The 19317-nt window shown below is 38.8% G+C and overlaps 2 protein-coding genes across 5 annotated transcripts in view; one reads left to right on the forward strand and one right to left on the reverse strand.

The window, feature by feature from the left end:
* The window catches only part of SUSD5 (sushi domain containing 5), a 71083-nt gene extending 66988 nt beyond the window's left edge, over positions 1-4095 (forward strand). Inside the window, exon 5 of the mRNA XM_073333072.1 lies at positions 2803-4095. Within this exon, the coding sequence (XP_073189173.1) occupies positions 2803-4076 (1274 nt within the window). The 3' untranslated portion in view covers positions 4077-4095. The remainder of the gene's footprint in view (positions 1-2802) is intronic.
* CRTAP (cartilage associated protein) overlaps positions 1-19317 on the reverse strand; it is a 142770-nt gene that overhangs the window by 98533 nt on the left and 24920 nt on the right. For 2 of the 4 annotated variants that reach the window (XR_012157463.1, XR_012157462.1), the window contains exon 7: positions 15129-15202. Coding sequence is in view for 1 of the 4 variants with exons in the window: in XM_073333086.1 (XP_073189187.1) it covers positions 15143-15202 (60 nt within the window). In the remaining 3 variants the exon portion in view is untranslated. Of the gene's footprint in view, positions 1-6849; positions 15203-19317 lie in introns of those variants that run through there. The other 2 variants (XR_012157461.1, XM_073333086.1) reach the window with 2 other exon arrangements.

Genomic DNA, 19317 nt, shown 5'->3' on the forward strand with positions numbered 1-19317 from the left:
ATACCAGTTAAGATATGAAAGATTGCACGAGCACATTTTTATGAATAGTTAGAAGAATTTGTGTCCTACCAGAAATGTTTGTGCTTCAAAGGGCTGAATTCTCCTGTCTGCTAAATCCACTCTGCATCGCATGGAAGTTTTCCCATGTTTTCAACTGACCAGAGAGGGCCATTGGAGAAGTTTCTCTGTCTGGGGAAAATTCTCTGCTGGTGTATCGGCTTCCTACACCAGACACATCCTAACCCTTTGTTATGAGGGGAAGCAGGGAGCGTGTTGGGGGAAGGGGTTCGGGAGAGTGAAGCTACACATTACCCTCATAGTGTAAGTCAGCACAAGGGTGCAGCTCTCTTACATGCTTTGGGTCCAGGGATGGAGCCCATGGAGATTCTGTCACTCAGAATCTGAGAGAGGCCCCAGTCAAGAATCTCACCCGAAATTGTTAGCCTATAACAAGACAGTAAAAACACAAGACTTTGTACATTATAGACTGATGCATTGAAAGTTTCCTGTTATTGATTTCTTTCCTGCCTCTCGCTAGGCTCAGGTTCATTGCTTCAGTATCTCCACTGAAGGTTAAACAGTCTCTGGTTTTTCTGCTTCAGTTTAGTTTCCAGGCTTGTATGCCAGCACGAACCAGGAGCAATTGCATCTACTTTCAGTTGAGTAAAACTGATGTGAGCTCAAAATCAGGCATCCTGCCTAGATAGCAAAATTTTCATTGGACTGTAATTATTTCTCAAATAACAGCAGAAATATAAATAGTAATGCAGTCTTCTATTTTTTGTCTTTAATTGAAACTTTTGTTTAGTGTTGTAAGCCTTGATTATTTCAGGCTGTTGTGCAATGAGTAGTGGGGATGAAAGGGCTGGGGGAGTGTCTCTGTATCAAACTCAAAAATGATGTTATTTCCTCCATACTGCACTTGATTGTTCTTTGGTAACCATAGGTGCTGGAACTAGGAGTGCTGGGGGTGCTGCAGCACCTCCTGGATTGAAGTGGTTTCCATTATGTACAAGCTTTAGTCTGGTTCAATGGCTCTCAGCACCCCCACAGTAAAAATTGTTCCAGCAGCCCTCTTGGTAACAATCTATTTATTGAAATAGATGTGTAGTCCAAATGGTGATGGCTGAGGGTATTATTCTGAATTCTAGGTATCAGTATTTAAATACCTGGCACCATAGTTTTACATCCCAGCAGGCAAGCCTTTCATTCTTCTGAGGTGCATAAATACAGCTCCATATCACATACAGTGAGTGTTTTCCAGATGAGGTCCTGTCTGCTCTGTATTGGACAAAGTCCCATGGCACATATCAGAAGATCAAAGGTTTCTCTGTGTATCCCTAGCCAGAATTTCCCCTACTCTGTTATTGTGCAGAATGCAAAGGGCCCCAGGGCTGCTACCCTTCCACTAAAGAGCTGACTGTATTTCAGTGGCAATATCGTTCCTCTGTGTTTATAGGGCCTAATCTGATAGTCCTTTTTGAGGCACACTCCCATTGACTTCAATAGTCAAGACTTAGTTTGACTCTTCAGGTCAAATACATCAAATACTACACCTCTTCAAAAGTAGATTTTTAGCAATGTATTCTAGAAATTGTTTTAGTCTTTCCTTGAAGGATACCTTGATAGGAGCAAGCTGTTTTTATACAATCAGCAGTTATATACTTTTTGTTGCATACGGTGGTCTAGCATTAGAGATTCAGAGTGAAATCCTGACCCTTTAGAAGTCAATGGCAAAACTCCGATTGACTTCAACAGGCCCAGGATTTCAACACCATCCCTTTGTCTTGTTGATATTTGGTATAAAAACAGCATCAGGTTTGACTTTTATAAATTTGGCAGTGCTAATCATTGGGAAGCAGTTTCTGACAATGGAATATAGTTCCCAGAAAAAAGCTTTAAAGAGGTATTATGGTTGGTAATATTAAATCCCAACACTAAGAGAACATTTAATTGAAATATCAGTGTTGGCAGTGTAAGGCTTCAAAGTAAAACACTCAGGGATCAGGAAATGCCTGTAAACCTTAACTTTACCTCTTTGCATGTATACATCAGTCAATTTCCAGATCACATATGGATGAGAAATTCCTACCAATTCACATATGCACAAGCACAGTGTCAGTGGAACACTGGGACGTCATTAAAAAAAATGATAAAAATTGTGCATAATAGACGACATTATACACACACATATATTTAAACCTTCATAAATTGGGCAAATAAAAATTAATTTTCACCAGACCACTGGAAGGCATGTGTCCCAGGGAATATTTTCCTGTAAATATTTAGGACTATTTTTAAAAATTTGAAACTTTTGAAACAAAAGCAGAACAGTCTCTTTTCCTCCCATTTTCCCCTCTGCTTGAAAATGGCTGAACTGTTTTGCTCAAATTTTTAAAAATGTTGCCCTCAGGGAGCAGAGTTGGAAAACAGTCCAAAAGGTGAACACTTGATAAAATTATAAGCAACTGAAAAGGCTCTTTAGAGTGGAAACATGTATGCAACTTTAACTGGGGGCATAATAAATTGTGTGTGTTTTTTTAAGAGTGTTGGAAAGTCAGTAAATTTAAAGTTAAAATTGTAGCAACTTTATCCACACTGTATATAACTTGCTATAATATATCAGAGTTGTGGTGATCACTTATATTTCAAGGAAAGGCAGAACTACATGTAAAATATGGTAAGCCATGTTTTAAAGGACACCACTGCACAACACTTAATTCAAAGCATAACAACAAGTCCTCATTCCAGGAGCCCAGTGTTTTTTCTACCAAATTAAACTTTTTTAAAAAACTTTTTCAGATGAAACTGAGGCACACATTGACTATGAAGATAATTTTCCTGATGACAGATCGATGCCTGTGGCTGAGCATGAGGAAGAGCATGGCGAAGAGGAAGGGGTGGAGGAACAAGAGCAGGAGTTTTCCCACCCTAAAGATACAGAGGCAGAAAGAGTTGGAAGCAGCAAAGATGTTACTCAGGATATAGATTCTACTGAGAAAGGAAGCAAGGCATCAACTGAATCACCTGTGTCACTGCTGAGCCAAAAACACTTGTTTTGGTTCCCTGCAGAGTCTTTCAATGAGCCTGAATCTGACAAAGACACAAACGATGCCACTAAAACACAATTTTCTGATGGCAACAACCACATTGTAGTGAAAACCATCTATAATGAACCTGGCAACAAAATGATTTATGACAGCAAGGATTTCCCCATTGGACCTGTTCTTGTGAACAATGATACAAAGGCAATGAAAGATACAGTCACCAATACTGATGAATCCTGGTTAGATGGTTACCCTGTAACTCAGGAAGCAGTGGAGGATGACGAAGAGGAGGATAAGGTTGATGGATCGATGGGAACAGAAGATGACATTATCCTTACAACTGATCAACCAAATCATGTTGAAGTTAGAAAAGCAGGCAACAGTAATCCAGCTCCAGACAAGGACTTAACACAGATCATGGCAGCCCCAAAAAGGATACGTGATTATGGGATCAAAGAAGTACCGTTAGTACTAACACCAACAAGTGCTCCCGAGAACGTGAGTGCTAGCAAGGGCTCTGAGGATGTGATCAGGTATCACCCAACTACATCTTTGGGATTTGTGACTCAGGAGTCTACTACAACAACTACACAGCATGACTACCCCACCTTGAAAACTGCTACATTGAAAACCTCTACAACAGTCAGTCCCATTGACCACATTCCATATCCAGAGGCAGAAAAAACAACAGCATACCCAACACAAGCAGCAACCACTACACCAACTCGGGATGTCTTTTCTGACTCATTGTCTAATGAATTACTTGAGCAAGAAAATCTCACTTATGGCACAGGAGAAAAACTTCTCCCCACTTCTGAACCTTGTGTAGGAGAGGATTGTCCTAGCCCAAGTAAAGGTCCCATGATAGCTATCACTGTGATTGTTCTATGTTTATTACTGTTTGCATGTATACTGGCAGTGTGGTGTTTCAAAAAACGGCAACAGAAGAGTTCTGTATATAAATTGAATGGAAAAGGTCAGGCTAGACATCCCCATCACCACCAACAGATTGAAATGCAGAAAGTCTAACCTGCTACCTGTTTTTGGGCAGACACTACAAAGCAAGAAAAAAAGTCACATGAATGGTGGACACTAAAATCCATCAGTGCAGGAAACAGGGGGCAAAAAAAACCCAAACAAAAAAACCTGTGTGGGACATAAGGAAGTTCAGCTGTTCGAAATAACAACTTAATATATCTTGACATTTCAGTGTTAAAGAAACTGTACATTTTTACCACAAGGGTCTTTTTGGAGATCTCAGCAAAAAAGAATGTGTTTGGTAGCGCAACTGGAGATCATTCAACATTTACATTTTGCTCATATTAATTAATAAAAGCAAATTCTTTGTCTATGACATTGTCTGGTTACAAGCCAATGGCGTGACTGGTCAGACCTTTCTGCTTTACTCTCAATGAAACAAAAGAGATGGGGGGCAAAAGTCTCTCTTTGAGCTACCACATATGTTGGCATTTGTTATTTCTTTTAGAACTAACCACATTTGTCAGGGTAGACCAAAACCAATGATTACATGGCATATCATGTGAGGAAAAATATTTGGTACAGTATGTTAATGTAATGGGTGATATTGCATTTGGAGAGATGATCACTAAGGTACTTTTCTTCAATGTTGTGAAATTTTCTTGAAGCACATTAACCAAACATGTAGGACATTAGGATACTTTGGGGTTGGTGGGTGTTGTTTTAACCTTAGGAAAGAAGTGCCTTTTTTTATATTAATCTTTTTTTGTGGAAGTAATGCTTTCTCACTGGAATTGAGATAATACAAATACTAGAAAACTCCATTCTTCCTTTAAAATAAGTAAGCACTGTGATAGTCAGTGCACTCCTCCTTTCAGGTGCTATGAGTAGCCCCTTACTCATCAAGGAGTCAGACAGGAATAAAGCCCTTGGCAGGAAAATACATCAAAAGTAATTTGTTCTTCTGAGTAATAGTGCTTTAAGACCAACTGATCCAGATGTTGAATTTAAATACACAGTCTATAACGTATGAATTAAAAATGTTATGTAGAATATATTTGCCACATTATTCTGTGGGATGACTGAAGTACACTTGTATATTCAAATATGGTAAAAAAAAAAAAAGATCTTGGGGTCATCACGGATGGTCCTCTGAAAAACTTCTGTTCAATGTGCAGCAGCAGTCAAAAAACCTAACAATATTAGGTACCATTAGGAAAGGGATAGATAATAAGACAGAAAAATAATGTCATGATATAAATCTATGGTACTCCAATACCTAGAATACTGTGTGCAGTTCTGGGCATCCCATCTCAAAAAAAATATTACAATTGGAAAAAGCATGGAGAAGGGCAACAAAAATTATTAGGAGTATGGAACAGCTTCCAGATGAGGAGAGATTAAAAAGACGAGGACTAGTCATCTTAGAAAAGAGAGGAGTAAGGTGGGAGATGTTAGAGGTCAATAAAATCCTGAACGGTGTGGAGAAAGTAAGTGTTATTTACCCCCTTTACCTAATACGAAAACCAGGGATCTCCCAATGAAATTACGAGACAGCAGAGTACTTCTTTGCACAATGCACAGTCAACCTATGGAACTCATTGCTAGGTGATATTGTGGAGACCAAAAGAATAACTGTTCAACAAAGAATGAGATAAGTTCATGGAGAAAAGGTCCATCAGTGGCTATTAGCCAAGATGGTCAGGGAGGCAACCCTGTGCTTTAGGTGTCCCTAAACCCCTGACTGCCGGTAGCTAGCACTGGACAATTCAATAATTGCCCTGTTCTGTTCATTCCCTCTGAAGTATCCAGCACTGGCCACTGACAGAAGACAGGATGCTGGGCTAGACGGACCACTGGTCTGACCCAGTATGGCCATTCTTATGCTTTTATTCTCTGATGAACTGAAGGGGAGTAGAAAGTGGTCAAAGAGATTATGTGGAACAGTGGGAGATACATACGTTCATAAAAACTGCTTATTTGGTTTGAAATATAAAAACAAACCTAGGCAAGAAAGATCTTGCCTAATTGTTACAATGAAAACTCTTGCCTTTTAGATTCAATGTTGTTTCAGTTATTGCAAACATGGAGGCTCTTCCAACATAACATCCTATTTAGAATTGTTAAGAATAAATATGGGAGTGAGAGAGATAGAATATGGTTTCTATCATCCCTGGAATAATTTTGCTTATTTAGGAATGAAAAAAATTTTACTGTTTGTTCTTACTTGTCCTAATGACAAAAGTAGTACTTGTAACTATGAATAATCTGCAGGTAAGAAATGAGCTTGTCTTCTACTCCTTACAGTGCAGTCTCAGCCAAAATACTCAAGTTATTAAATAGATCAAAGCATGAAGGGGGAAAAAGGTGAAATATTGAAAGATTAATCAGTGGAGATCATATAGGACCAAATTCTGTCTTCAGTTACAGTGGTGTATATTCTGAGTAATTTTGGCCCCATGTTGGGTAACTCAACCCCTATATACTGGTAACAAAAATTAAAAACAGGATTTTAAAAATATAGCTACACATTTTGTGAAAGAATATGACTTTATAGAGAGCAAGAGGAGTTGAGTATTGTTGCCTGGATATAGACAGCAAGAACAGAAACTGTGTAAATAGTGTGTTTCCTGTTATACTGCATGATTTTAATGTGTTCTAGAATATAAAATAAACTAGGATTACAGTTGTAAAATATTTTTATGAGGTAACTTTTTTTAAACAATGGATTTAGCACTAAGTAACTTTATGGAGTCTGTTAACTCAACTAAAACATACTGTGTTATCTGTGTGGAAATATACTGCAAAATAAATGCAAAAAACATAAATTTTTAAACTTTTTTTAATCTTAAATTACCAAATCAGTGTTACAGTTTTGCATAGTGTTATTTGAATGAAGTACAGCTCAACAAGCTAAGTAACAAAGTCAATACTGTTAGTGTCAGGAAACGTACATGATGTAAAAATCATACACAAATAAAGTTACAAACACAAACTGCATGGGGCTCTTGTGAGACTCTCAGATGCTTGTTATTCATGAAAAGGAACAAAATGTACATTAACATAGTACTCTGAGGTATCTACAAAGGCAGGGAGGAGAAGGATGGCAGTGTGTGGTGTTGTTCAAATAACTGACTAAACAAATTTGTTTGTAGAGGAAATACTGGTCTATCTATCAAGGATTTCTTGGAGCAGATATTTTGATATTAGAATTAGTCAAAAAGTGTTAAGTCCAGGTCATCAGCCCAATTCTATTCAGCAAAATGGCTTTTCCTCCTGAAATTTACATCCTGAACTAGAATGCTGTTTGCACTTGTGGGTACTTAATTACCAGAGAGATACTGACCAAAATAATGGGGGGCGGGGAGTAGGGGAAGGGGAGGAGAAGAGGAAATCAAACTTTCCTCTCATGTGTAGCTTGGCTGATCAACTAAGGCAGGGTGTGGAGAGCATAATAAATACAAATACTGGAAGGATGAAAAGGCAAAAGTGAGGGGAGAAATTACTTAGCATAGTAAAAGTGTATAACTAGCAGCAATGGGCTGAAATTAAGACAGGGAAAATTGAGGTGGAATATCAGGAAAAACAATGACAGTGATATCTGGTAGCTGGCAGAGCAGTCTGTCTTCTTATGTGACCATCGCTGTAGTGTTTTCCTTAAAGGAAGCTCTACAATTTGACATTTTAAAACTAGATTGGACAAAACACTAGAAGATTTACACAAGGGAAACTGGGAGGGAAACTGAATAGATGGCCTATAAATCAATCTCCCGCCCTCCCTTATCTTTAGACTCTATAAGGGTATGTCCACACTGCAAAGAAAAACCTGCAGCAACAAGTCTCAGAGCTTGGGTCAATTCATCGGGGCTCAGGGTTAAGTGCAGACGTTCCCACTTGGGCTGGAGCCTGGGCTCTGAAACCTGGTGAGGGGGGAGGGTCTCAGAGCCTGGGCTCCAGCCCGAGTTGGAACATCTACCCTGCTATTTTTAACCCCGCAGACCAAGCTCCGTGAAGACGAGTAAATTGACCTGGGCTCTGAGACTCAAGACTCTGAGACTTTTCTTTGCAGTGTAGACATAGCCTCTGACTATGGACTCTGGACTCTGAGACTTTTCTTTGCAGTGTAGACATAGCCTCTGAGATCTACTTCTTGTCCTCCATTCTATAAAAAACAACTCCCAAACAGTAGAGGCAAGCTATCCTGAAAATATTTACCACCACGAAGAGAGGTTAATACTTTGAGGTGTTCCACTGAAATTAATGAGGTTCCTCACAGGAGCAAACCCTAGTTCTGGTAAGGTTTGTGGGATCAGTCTCTTTAGTAGAAAGGGTCATGCTCTCTCCTCCCCTAAACAAACATATAAAAAAACCCCGATCTCTGGACTCTCTCTCTGTAGTTGTCTTAACATTTACTGACCATGTCACAACACATTATTTACCTCATTGCACAGCTTCATGAAGTAGTAGGAATCCCCCAATATGTACCCATATCTACAGAGAGATTTTTATGGGCTTCTTGCTAGGGATGATGGATTGATAAACTGCATCAGTTTTTAAACTGTATAGACCTGGATTTACATATTCACTAATTTGTAATGCTAAGAAACAACATGGTGCTATCAATGGAAGATCATGTTAAAATAGTTAAGACAAAAACTGATGAGGCAAATATATGACTCGTCATTTTACAGGATTATGCTCCAGACTGCAAATAAATGTCCCAACACTTTTTGCAGATAAATGGTAGAGAGACTGACACATAGGAACAAAGCCAATTTTAAAACAGTAGTTAACAGTTATATGCAGTTACAGCTCTGACTCCCATAATCCCATTATTTTAAAATAAGTAAAAATTCCATGGCTTTCCAAATGTAAAAATTAATCATATTAATCACTTAATGCCATTTAAACAGACCAATCCAAAAGCTATATTAAAGGGGGTAGGGAGGAGGTCAAAAATAATCAAAGAAACTTCTACCCAAAGGTTAGCATTTATAAGCTTTAAAAACCAAGAACTCAACAGAATTTTGTTTCCATATATCACCAAACGCTTTTAGAGAGGAGAGGGGGAGGAGAGTCTAAGCAATTTAATATCTCCTTTAAAAAAAAGTCTCCATTTATTACATTTTTCTGTAGGCACTGAAGAGGAGTTAAGATACAAAAACCCGATCTGCTGGTGTGTGTAGTCTGATTTACAAAACTTTTGGCTATTTCTTACTAACATCTCTTTTTGTATGTAGCTTAAACTCTCCACACTAGGTCATTCACGCATTGAGTCACCAGAAAAAAGAAGTCGCTGTTTAAAGGATGGCAGACAACCAAAAGTTCAGACAGCAGCAATGAAGGATTAGTTGTGGGTTTTTCTCACTGCCCTGCTGCAAACTGCATCACAGCTCTATGTTCAAACATTATTAAATGAGTATGTTTTCTCTGGCATCAGCTACTTCTCTCCACAGTTTAAGTATTGAATTTTTTTCTGAACTGAAGTAGTTTTGGTTTACAGCCCACATTAGAACTTAAAAAACATATTTCCATAGTAGCTGGCATATGCAGGCAACTGTTTACCCTCAATTGCAGCCATCATAAACATGAGTACATTTACAGTCCAACACATCTTTGTCTGTTTGTAACTCAGTATTTAGAGCTGTAAGAAGTGCAGGTTATTAAAAATCACTTTTTAATGTAACCCCTTTAAAGGGACAGATTTCCTGTGTTCGCCTTTGCTGTCAATATCCACCAATATTAACTTTCTTGAATGCAGGGATATGCAATGGAGGTTAGTTACAGCAATGGGGTAAGCCATTTAAAGCAGAATGTTCTAATATGGTTTTAGACGGAATAAAGGAATAGTTTGTTTGTGAGGCACATCTTTAGTTATATCTGTGAGTGTGGGTCTATTCTGTAAAACATGAATGTAAAAATGGCACTCTCTTAGTCAGAAGTATTTCCCCAGAGATATTCAGAATCACATCTGCTTTAATTATTAATTAATTTTTTAGTCTTGGTAGCATTGCAAAGCAATACAGCTCAGGGGGAGAGAGAAAGGGAGAGAACTGGATTCTGTTTTGCCTCTGAATTGCCCAACAGAATCATTAATTAAGGTTTCATGGCAGAATCTTTATTGCTGGCAGTGTGAGAGAAAGAACCCAGCTTAACTTTCAGATTCCAGGTTGAATTTGCAGGAACTGACAGTTAGAAAAAGGTTTTTTCCTTCTAAACTGAACATATTTAATACAGAAATCATTGAGACACAGTAAATATGAAATCCATTATGCCATTGTATAGTAGCTTTTCAGAACATAACTACTCTAATGTTTGAACAATACAAGAAACCACCACCACCATTATCTATTTTATTTGAATGAATGTTGAAGCTTATGAAAGTAAGTTACTTAGAAGCAAGTGAGGCACTGTAGTAGCTAGAAAGAGTCCATGCTAGAATACTCATTACAGCTCTGCCAAATAAACTCACTCCCAACTTGCAATACTGCTAATAGTCCAGTCCTGATTCACAGTCTACAGATTAATAGAGATTGTCACTATACCCAACTGTCTGATAGTTTAGACATGTGGACAAATACCCATTGGGAACTAGACTGTGAAAGCCAAAGTCTGTGACCCAATTTGAGCTAAAACTTCCAGGAAACTCACTATCCTGCAAAAGGCCTGTGCAAAGCCCTCTGTCCAACATAAGATCTTAACATAGAGCTTAAGTGGGGCAGAAGGCCTGGTGCTAACCATACCCTCTGGGATCAGTTTCATTCAGCGTTCACCAGTAAATGCTGACTACATTATTATTTGTGTAATCCGCAACAGGCTATTACATAACTGCTTGTGGGCAGCAGGAGGCGGCTCAGAGAGACTAAGAGCAATCATCCAAATATCTTGCTGGCTTATTAGAAAAAGCAAGCAATTATAAAAGGCTTGATACTACAGTTCTGTCACAGGCAAGACCACCACAGAGGTCAGTTGAGTTATGCCCACATATGGGTGGTAAGATGAGGTGCAAGATGGCTATATGCACCAATGCCACATGTTAAAGTGATATGGAACACACTTCTGTCAAAACTCCCACATGTACACAGTAGCTTGAATGAGATGCAGTCCAAGAGAAGGAATGGAGCATAAAATAAGCCTTGAATAAATATTAAAAGAAAATGAAGATAAAACACCAAAATCTCACCAACTAGGCAGAAGCTGCTAGGACAAAGGCACTTGCAGGAATTTTTTGTTGTTGTTGTTGAGAGCAGGAGTGGAGGGAGGGGGCACTGCCCTGCCCACCTCCTGACCCCAAGAAGAAATGCACAGATTTATTGCAGTAACACAGTGTTGGCATTTACCAATAGAAGCAGAGGAAAAATCACTTGAAAGAACATGAGAATGCTGAAAAAAGCTGCATTAAGTACTAAAGGACTGGAAGAGCAGCTATTTCTCATTAGAAAAGAGCTGGAGCTTGAGAACTCCCTGTACTTGTTAAAATTGAACTGGCTTGAGACCATATGTAGTGGAAATTACTAAAGTCATAAAAATGCACATGAACGAAATGAAAACAGATCATTGCCATTTTAGAAGGGTACATGCATTTTTACATACCTAGTTTACAGTATAGAACAACACTCATAGATAAGGCTCAGATTTTGTCATGGATATTTTTAGTAAAAATCAGGGACAGGTCACAAGCTTCCATGAATTGTTGTTTATTGCCCGTGACCTGTGATTTTTACTAAAAGTATTAAGGACAAAATGGGGAGGGAGGAGGGTCTAATCCCCACCTGCGCGGCTGGGCTGCTGTGGAGGAGTCCCCCACTGTGGCTGGACTGCTGCAGGGTTCCCTGCTGCCCGCCATGAGTGGGCAGCTGCATGGGAGCTCCTGCCTCCTGCTGTGGCTGGGCAGCTGCGGCAAGCCCAGCCTCCCGCAGCAAGTGGGAACTGCTGGGGGCCTCTGAGAGAGAGAGCTGTTGCCTGCCGACAGCAGTCTAGCCCCGGGGCAGAAAATGCCACAGAGGTCTCTGGAAGTCACGGATTCCGTGACATAATCGTAGCCCTACTCATAGATAGAACTAAAGATGTACATCATAAACAAATAAATTGTGGGGAAAGCTAAAGGGAAAAAGACCAAAATGATCACTTAGATGCAAATAAAATTGGAAAAATCAGTCCCAATAAGTCAAATTGTGGGCATCCATTCCTGAAGAGGTCTTTAAGGCACTTTATTATTTATTTATTTTTGTATTACAATAGCACCTAGAGGCTCCACTCAAAGATTAAGGCTCACTGTGCCAGGCATCATACAAACAAGTAACAGGAAGACAGTTCATGCTCCACTGACCTCACAATGTAGGTTTACGAAAAGACAACAACAAGAGGGAGAGAAGAACTGAAAACATAATTAACAAGAACAAGACAACATGCATGGAAGTATCTATCCCAGAACAGCCCCATATGACTCACATGTGATTTCTGAAGGAGAGGCTGAGAATCTCACTGAGGAGAAGGTATTTGGGCAGATGACTTTAACCTTGGATGTCAAGTTTCTAATAGGAGAGATTGGAAACTCTCCTTCCATACATCTTTGAGAGTCAGAGGATACGAGATAACTCCAGAGTAGCAGCCTCTCCTCAAGATCTTGTACTAAGCATACATAAATTTTCTAGGAGATAAAATATCCCAGTAGGGTACAGGCACTCATATACCATGAGGGGTATATTTTAGTGTGGAATGAAAACTAGCTTATAATAAGCTGCTACATATTTTAAAAGCAGAGTTAAATTCATGCATAAACATACAATAAATAAACCCTAACATTGTGAAGCACAAGAAGAAGTGTATGGAAATCTGAAACATTCCACATATGCTAAAGCACCCAGGCAAAGAGTGGGCCAAATTCTGCTCTCTTTACAAGGGTAGCTGCACTGAAATTAATGGGGCTATTACGCTGGATATACAACTGTGTAACACAAAAGAGAACTTGGTCCATTGACTTCAGTGGATTAAATTGGGAATAAGGGATTGCTTAAAAGAACATTCAGCAACAAACTGGGGTATGAATCTACTTCACCAGCCTGCTGTGAACTAACTGTTCATGTGGACCCTGCTGAAAAACTTTGATTGAGTCCTCTTTGAAATGAGACTATATCAAAGTGCATTAACTAACTGTTAATACAGGTCAGCAGGGTCCAAACAACAATTAACCTGCAGCAGATTAGTATGAGGATTCACTCCCCAGATTGCAGCAAACTAAATGTGCTTCTAGAAAAGCAAGAGAAACAGCAGACAGAATCTGACCCTATACATCTTTGGTTATATTTTAAGGGTTTGGTTTTTTTGTTTTTGTTTTTTTTATGACTAGGGATTGCCGGACAATCTAAAATGATTCCTCAACTGTGGATTTCCTTTTTTATTCCTGATACAGCTTGGAGCTAGCGTATAGCTGGTAAATGTGCAGTAATGACTGTTCAGCTAAATAGCAGGGTTCAAGTTATTTTTACTGACCATGCTTCTCCAAATTTACTAGCACATACTGGAACTCCATAGCTGAGTTAGGGCTCAGCCATAAAAGGGGCTGAATGCCCATGCCTCCCATTGAAGTGAGTAGATCTCAAGCACTTGCAGGTTCTAGCCCTTAAAGAAAGACCTGATATCCTGGCTTCACTGAAGTCAATAGGACTTTTGCCATTGACTTCAATGGGGCCAGGATTTCACCTATTATCTTTAAATACAATATTTTTCATGGTCTTCAAAATATTTATTTATAGGGCAGGATCATATACATAACAAGGAAAATACACTAGTGAAAAAGATAGGAGTTCAGTTTCCCAAATAGTCGTCACACCTATGGTCAAAAGTTGGTATAGATGTATTCTTCATGATCACATCCCATCTACCATCAACAATGGGTACAGAGATTATGATTACATCTCAAGTTTGCTCTTAATAAAGATAAATGGTTCTTCAAACAGATACCTTTATCTCTACTTCCTTTTGGGTATGAAAATATGCACATTGCCAATCAAACTACAGAGCATGAAAACCCTTATCTAGATGAGAGAATACAAAAACCATATTTTTTTACCTGATTAGCTCTTACTCACACAAGAAGAACCATTTTAATTCAGTGAAACTACTCACATGGACAAGGACTACTTGTGAGAGCAGAGGTATGCAGGATTGGGCCCTAAAGGAGCAAAAATTGAGAAAGAGAAATTTAACTACTTATTGCATTAATTCTGACTGATCTCCTGCTTCATACCATCGAACCTAGTGCAATTTTCAAGACAGATCAAAACTGCTGACAGAAGGAACTTCTCAGAACAGTTTTTAAAAGGCCATTAGTTAAGTCAGTGTAGTTGTAGCCCAGTCAGTCCCAGGATATTACAGACAAGGTGGGTGAGGTAATATATTTTATTAAAATAAAAAAAATACTACCTCACCCACCTTGTCTCTCTAACTAGCTAAGTCAGTTAAACAAAGCACATTTCAGTTATTTTTTTATTATTATCATATTGCCTGGGAACGCTAGGTATGATCCAAGACCCCACTCTACTAGGGATTGTACAAACAGAACAAAAGGAGAGTCTTTGCCCAAAAAGTTTACAATCTAAATTATGGAGTAGTCTGTTTGATGCATTAGCATCTTCTGATTCACTGAAATTTAGTGTAAGTTTGTTACTCATCATGGGGAAAGCCATATACAAAATACCATTACATGCCTCAGAAAAATCTGGAGAGTTGGTATGCCCTATTCAATTGCTTGGTCCATATTCTGGCAAAACCTCTTCAGAATTTAGCCAAGCTGTTACAATTTAGCTGAGCAGACTGAAGGAGGCTCAGTGACAGGTGAGAGCATCTGAATAGCTCTCTTTTTTTAAAGTACCATTTTAAAGAAATCAAACACAAGATTATACCACATATGGCTCAACTTTGAGAGCATACAATGAAAAACCACACTCATGAAAAGATCAGTGCAGTGTAGCAGTGATCTCACAGGAAAGACTCATGACATTTGACTGAGGTTAAAGATACAGATTTGAGGTATCTCTAACCTGAGCTACAAATGATTATATGAAGGCACAACAGTGGGTCTTTATTTTTTAAAAACTATGCCTTGTTTTTGTTCATCAGGATTCACTGTTTTCATCCACTTCAAGGAGTTCATCAAGGAATTCCACAACTTCACCCTAAGAGAGATTAAAAGATAGCAGGACACATGTTAATTACTTACAGTGGAATGGATGGAAAAGGCTTTACATCTTATCCTAGAATTAGATTGTAGCAGAAATTGTCAAGAACAGACTGATTTTATATAGTACCTTTCATTTGCTTAAGATAGTGCAAAGAGCCTTCAAAAGTAATGAGATAGCCTATTTAAGTGTAGAGCACATGGCTGTAGTAATGACTCCATAGTTATGTGCCAGATTTTACAAACTCAGGACCCTGAGTAGTCCACTGACAGATCCAGATTAGTTTACTCATTAAGGTCCTGATTGAGCAAAATACTTAAGCATAAACTTAATTTTAAATATGAGTAATTCCACTGACTTCAACAGAACTACTTGCATGACTAAAGTTAGGCATGTGCTTAATAGTTTTTGGAAAGATGGGTAGTTAATTTTACAGTTATATCAATCTTTGGACTTTAGAAAAATACCTCAGATCTTAGCAGAGGTAACAAATTTCAAAAGCCTAGTGGAATTAGAAGCTCTGCCAACCAGACCACTTGGGTTCAGAAAGGTTACAAACCCCTCCGCGCTAAATCATTGATTAGAATACTGTGCCGTCTTGTTTTTCATTTAACATATGTTGTTTTTACACTTGGTCTATAATTACAGCAAAATATAGACCTTATCAGAAGAAAATATTACAGTTCACAGCAAGTTTTCATAAATAGTTTTCTGTAGTTAAACACACCTGGGATACGTCTACACAGCTGCTGAGAGGGTGCTTCCCAACACAGGCTGACAGTCAGGCACTAGCTCTGCTCACACTAGCATACTAAAAATAGCAGTGAAGGCAGTGTAGCATGGGTGGCGGTTTGGACTAGCTGCCTGAGTGGGTACTCAAGGGGTCCAGGTGGGTTTCTACTCAGATGTCTACTCCAAGCTGCTGATGGACTGCTATTTTTAGTGCACTACCTTGAGTGGAGCTAGTCTGTCTGTCTCTACGTGCACTGGAAAGCATCCTCCCAGCAGCAGTGCAGACACACCCTTAGGAAACTCAGATTAAAAATGCAGCAGAATGTTCTTTAAGGATGCATTAAAATATCCATTAAATTTGGACGGACGCATCAAGGATTCTCATATGCTGCTCCTCCTCCCCACCTCTCTTGCCTTGTTTTCCACCACTGACCTTTGTTCCTGCACGACCTACTCTTCTTTTTACCTACCTGCTAGAGCTGGTCCAATATTGGAATTTCTGTTAGGTGTGAAATTCCAACTTATTTTGAGAAAAAAATATTCCGAATCAGAATGAAAAAGTTGAAATTTCCCATAAAATGAAATTTCCAATAAATAAATAAAAACATAATTTTGGGACAATCAAAACATTTTGATTTTGACTTATTTAAAATTTTAAATACAAAATAAAAAATAAAATAACTTTCTAAACAAAATGTTGTTTTGAAATGAAAAATCTGAACACTTTGTTCTGATCAGGTTGAAACATTTAGTTTCAATTTCCACCTTCTCCCCCAAAAATGAAATTTTGTTGAAATTTACACATTCCTGTGGAACATGGTTTTGATTAATGACATTTTCCAACAGAAAAACAATGAACTGGAAAAAATTCTGACCGGCTGTGCCTCGTTCTCAGTTTTTAAAAATCAGAATTTATAAGATTTGTTTTCAACACATTTATTTGAATTCTCCTCTCTCTTTTTTGTATTCCCATTCTTTGTTCACTATGTTCATTTTCTAGTTTGTCAGATGTAAACTTTAAACTGTTTGGGGCAGGGACTGTTTTTCCTTCTCTCTGTGAAGTGTCATGCTAAATTATGGTACTACAAAATAATAGTTTAAAACCTTAACTAGATTTTAACCAAGTTTCTGTCTGGGAATTTATGCATTGGGCACACAGCACACCCAAGTTTGTTTCTCAGCCTGGATATTGCTGCAATCTTCTGTACAGATGGGAAAAGGGCATTATATCCTCTGTGGTCAGTGAAAGGAATTTAAAGCAGAAAGAGGCTCTGTTTATTTTTAATGCAATAGTCACTGTGGCCAGGATTAAAAAAATATCAAGTTCTTCAGAAGTGTGAATTACTAAGGACAAAAAAACCTCCAAAAGTGGGATGACAGCTAGCTGGAATAACTGCTGCTCCTATTCCCAAATTCACAGTTCCTTCTTACAGCTGTGTTGGCGTTCAAGCAAACTGTGAAGTGATTTCAGCAGCTTCTGAAGGAAGACAGTTTATTTTGCATTTCGCTCACTTGAAACATAAGTATCCAAGTCAATAAAGGTGCAAGAAACAAACATTGCCAGTTCTTTTATATTCTCTATTTGTCTTTCTGTAGGCAAGCAGTTTGGAGTTATGGAAAAGGGCATTAAAAACATCTCTGCATAGCAAGGAACTAGTTATTCTTTGTTAAAAATAATAATTTGCACTTCTGTAGAGCCTACCATTTGTGGACCTCAAGATACTTTATAAATGTGAATGAATAAAGCCCCACAACACCCTTATGGCGTGAGCATTATCATCTTCAATATGGAAACTGAGGCACAGAGAAGTTAAGGCCCAAATCTTTAGGAATGACAACACTACATAATGTATTTGTATCTTTACTGTGGAAAACTCAATAATAATATATAATAAGTAATCTTTTTTAAAGAAAAGAAAGTACTTTGTAGCAAGTTGGCGTTAATATTTTCTGTCACTCCAAGTACATAAAATATTTGAAACAGAGGTTTTCATTTCCTTGTGTAAAAGCATTAAAAAAGTAACATGAATGAGGCAGTATTTCTTGTAGTGACATATGCAAAAATTATTAGTGCATATTCAGGCCTCTAACTATTGCATTATATTGTTAAACAAAACAACATGTTTGCACTTGCTTTACTACTAGGATTTAAGACGTGCTTTGTTTTGGACAGGAGAGCACTGCAGAATCTAAATAAAGAGCTAAACGATTTGAGAGAAAGAGCACAGTCCATCTAGGAAGAGGCCTACACCCTATTAATCCCTTTGGCTGGGAATCATTCACTCAAGGACTGATGAAGTGGTTTTCTTCCAAGGTTACAGTAGGGGGTTGGTGGCTTATAGCTCACTATAAAGACAGCAAGCTTGGTCCAGTACACTTCACAGAGATGTGGTCCATGTCATAAGACACTTGCAGATGAAACAGATGGACAAGCGCAAAAGGAAGATTCGTTCCCCCAGCTCAATTTTTAATATAACGATTTTTCCTGTAACATATCCCTATTTAATGTTGTCTTCTACTTTACAATGTTTGTATAGAATAAACTGTCCTGTCAATACCGGGTGAAGTTTTTGAATTTTCCCAGCCTGCTTGTTTCCAAGTTCTCTTTTTTTTAAGGACTTCCTCACTCCCATCCCAGCCATCCTTAATCAGGTGGGCAAGACATGGAGCACCAGAGGCCTTGCATCTGTCCTGACCAGCTATTTTCTTTAAAAACAGACTGTTTGCAAACAAACTCTTTGGCCTGGATCCTCCCAGAGACCTGTGCACAGAGGGGACTCCCCACATGCAAATCAACTCCTCCTGGCATGGAAGGTGGATTCAGTCACCTGTACCGCACCATCTCCCTTTCTCTAGACCTTGCAGCCTCTGTCCTAGAATCTGTGTAGGTGGAGAAGTGGTGACTGGAGGGGTTGGAAGAAAACATAACCCTCCCCTTGACAAGCAGAAATGCTGTTTTATCTTTTCCATATGATCTCTTCTGGGGATCTCAGAAGCAGCAGTGACCAGGGAGAGCTCCTGGTAGCCAAGGACATAAGGGGTAAACCAGTAGAGGCCAGAACCAATGCAAAAGCAAATGGACTTCGTGTGGATGGCCTTGGCCCCCTGTCGGTTCCTCAAAATCTGTAAGGGAAAAAACTGAAGGGTTTCCCGGTCAACCATGGAAGGAAGGGAATGATGGCCCATATTGTACAATGAGGATGTATTCATTTATTTGGGGATAGCGGAGGAAGACATCTTTGAAGTGATCTTCAGAGATCACATGGCCCTTGATGGTGCTGGTTTTTACCCAAAATGTAATGCCCACTAAGAGTTTAAACTAAGGTCCTACTGCACCTGCCAACAAAGATTGGCCTGACCACCTCCTACAGAACCCAAAT

The sequence above is a fragment of the Lepidochelys kempii genome, chromosome 2 (genome assembly GCF_965140265.1).
Source record: "Lepidochelys kempii isolate rLepKem1 chromosome 2, rLepKem1.hap2, whole genome shotgun sequence".
NCBI lineage: Eukaryota > Metazoa > Chordata > Testudines > Cheloniidae > Lepidochelys > Lepidochelys kempii.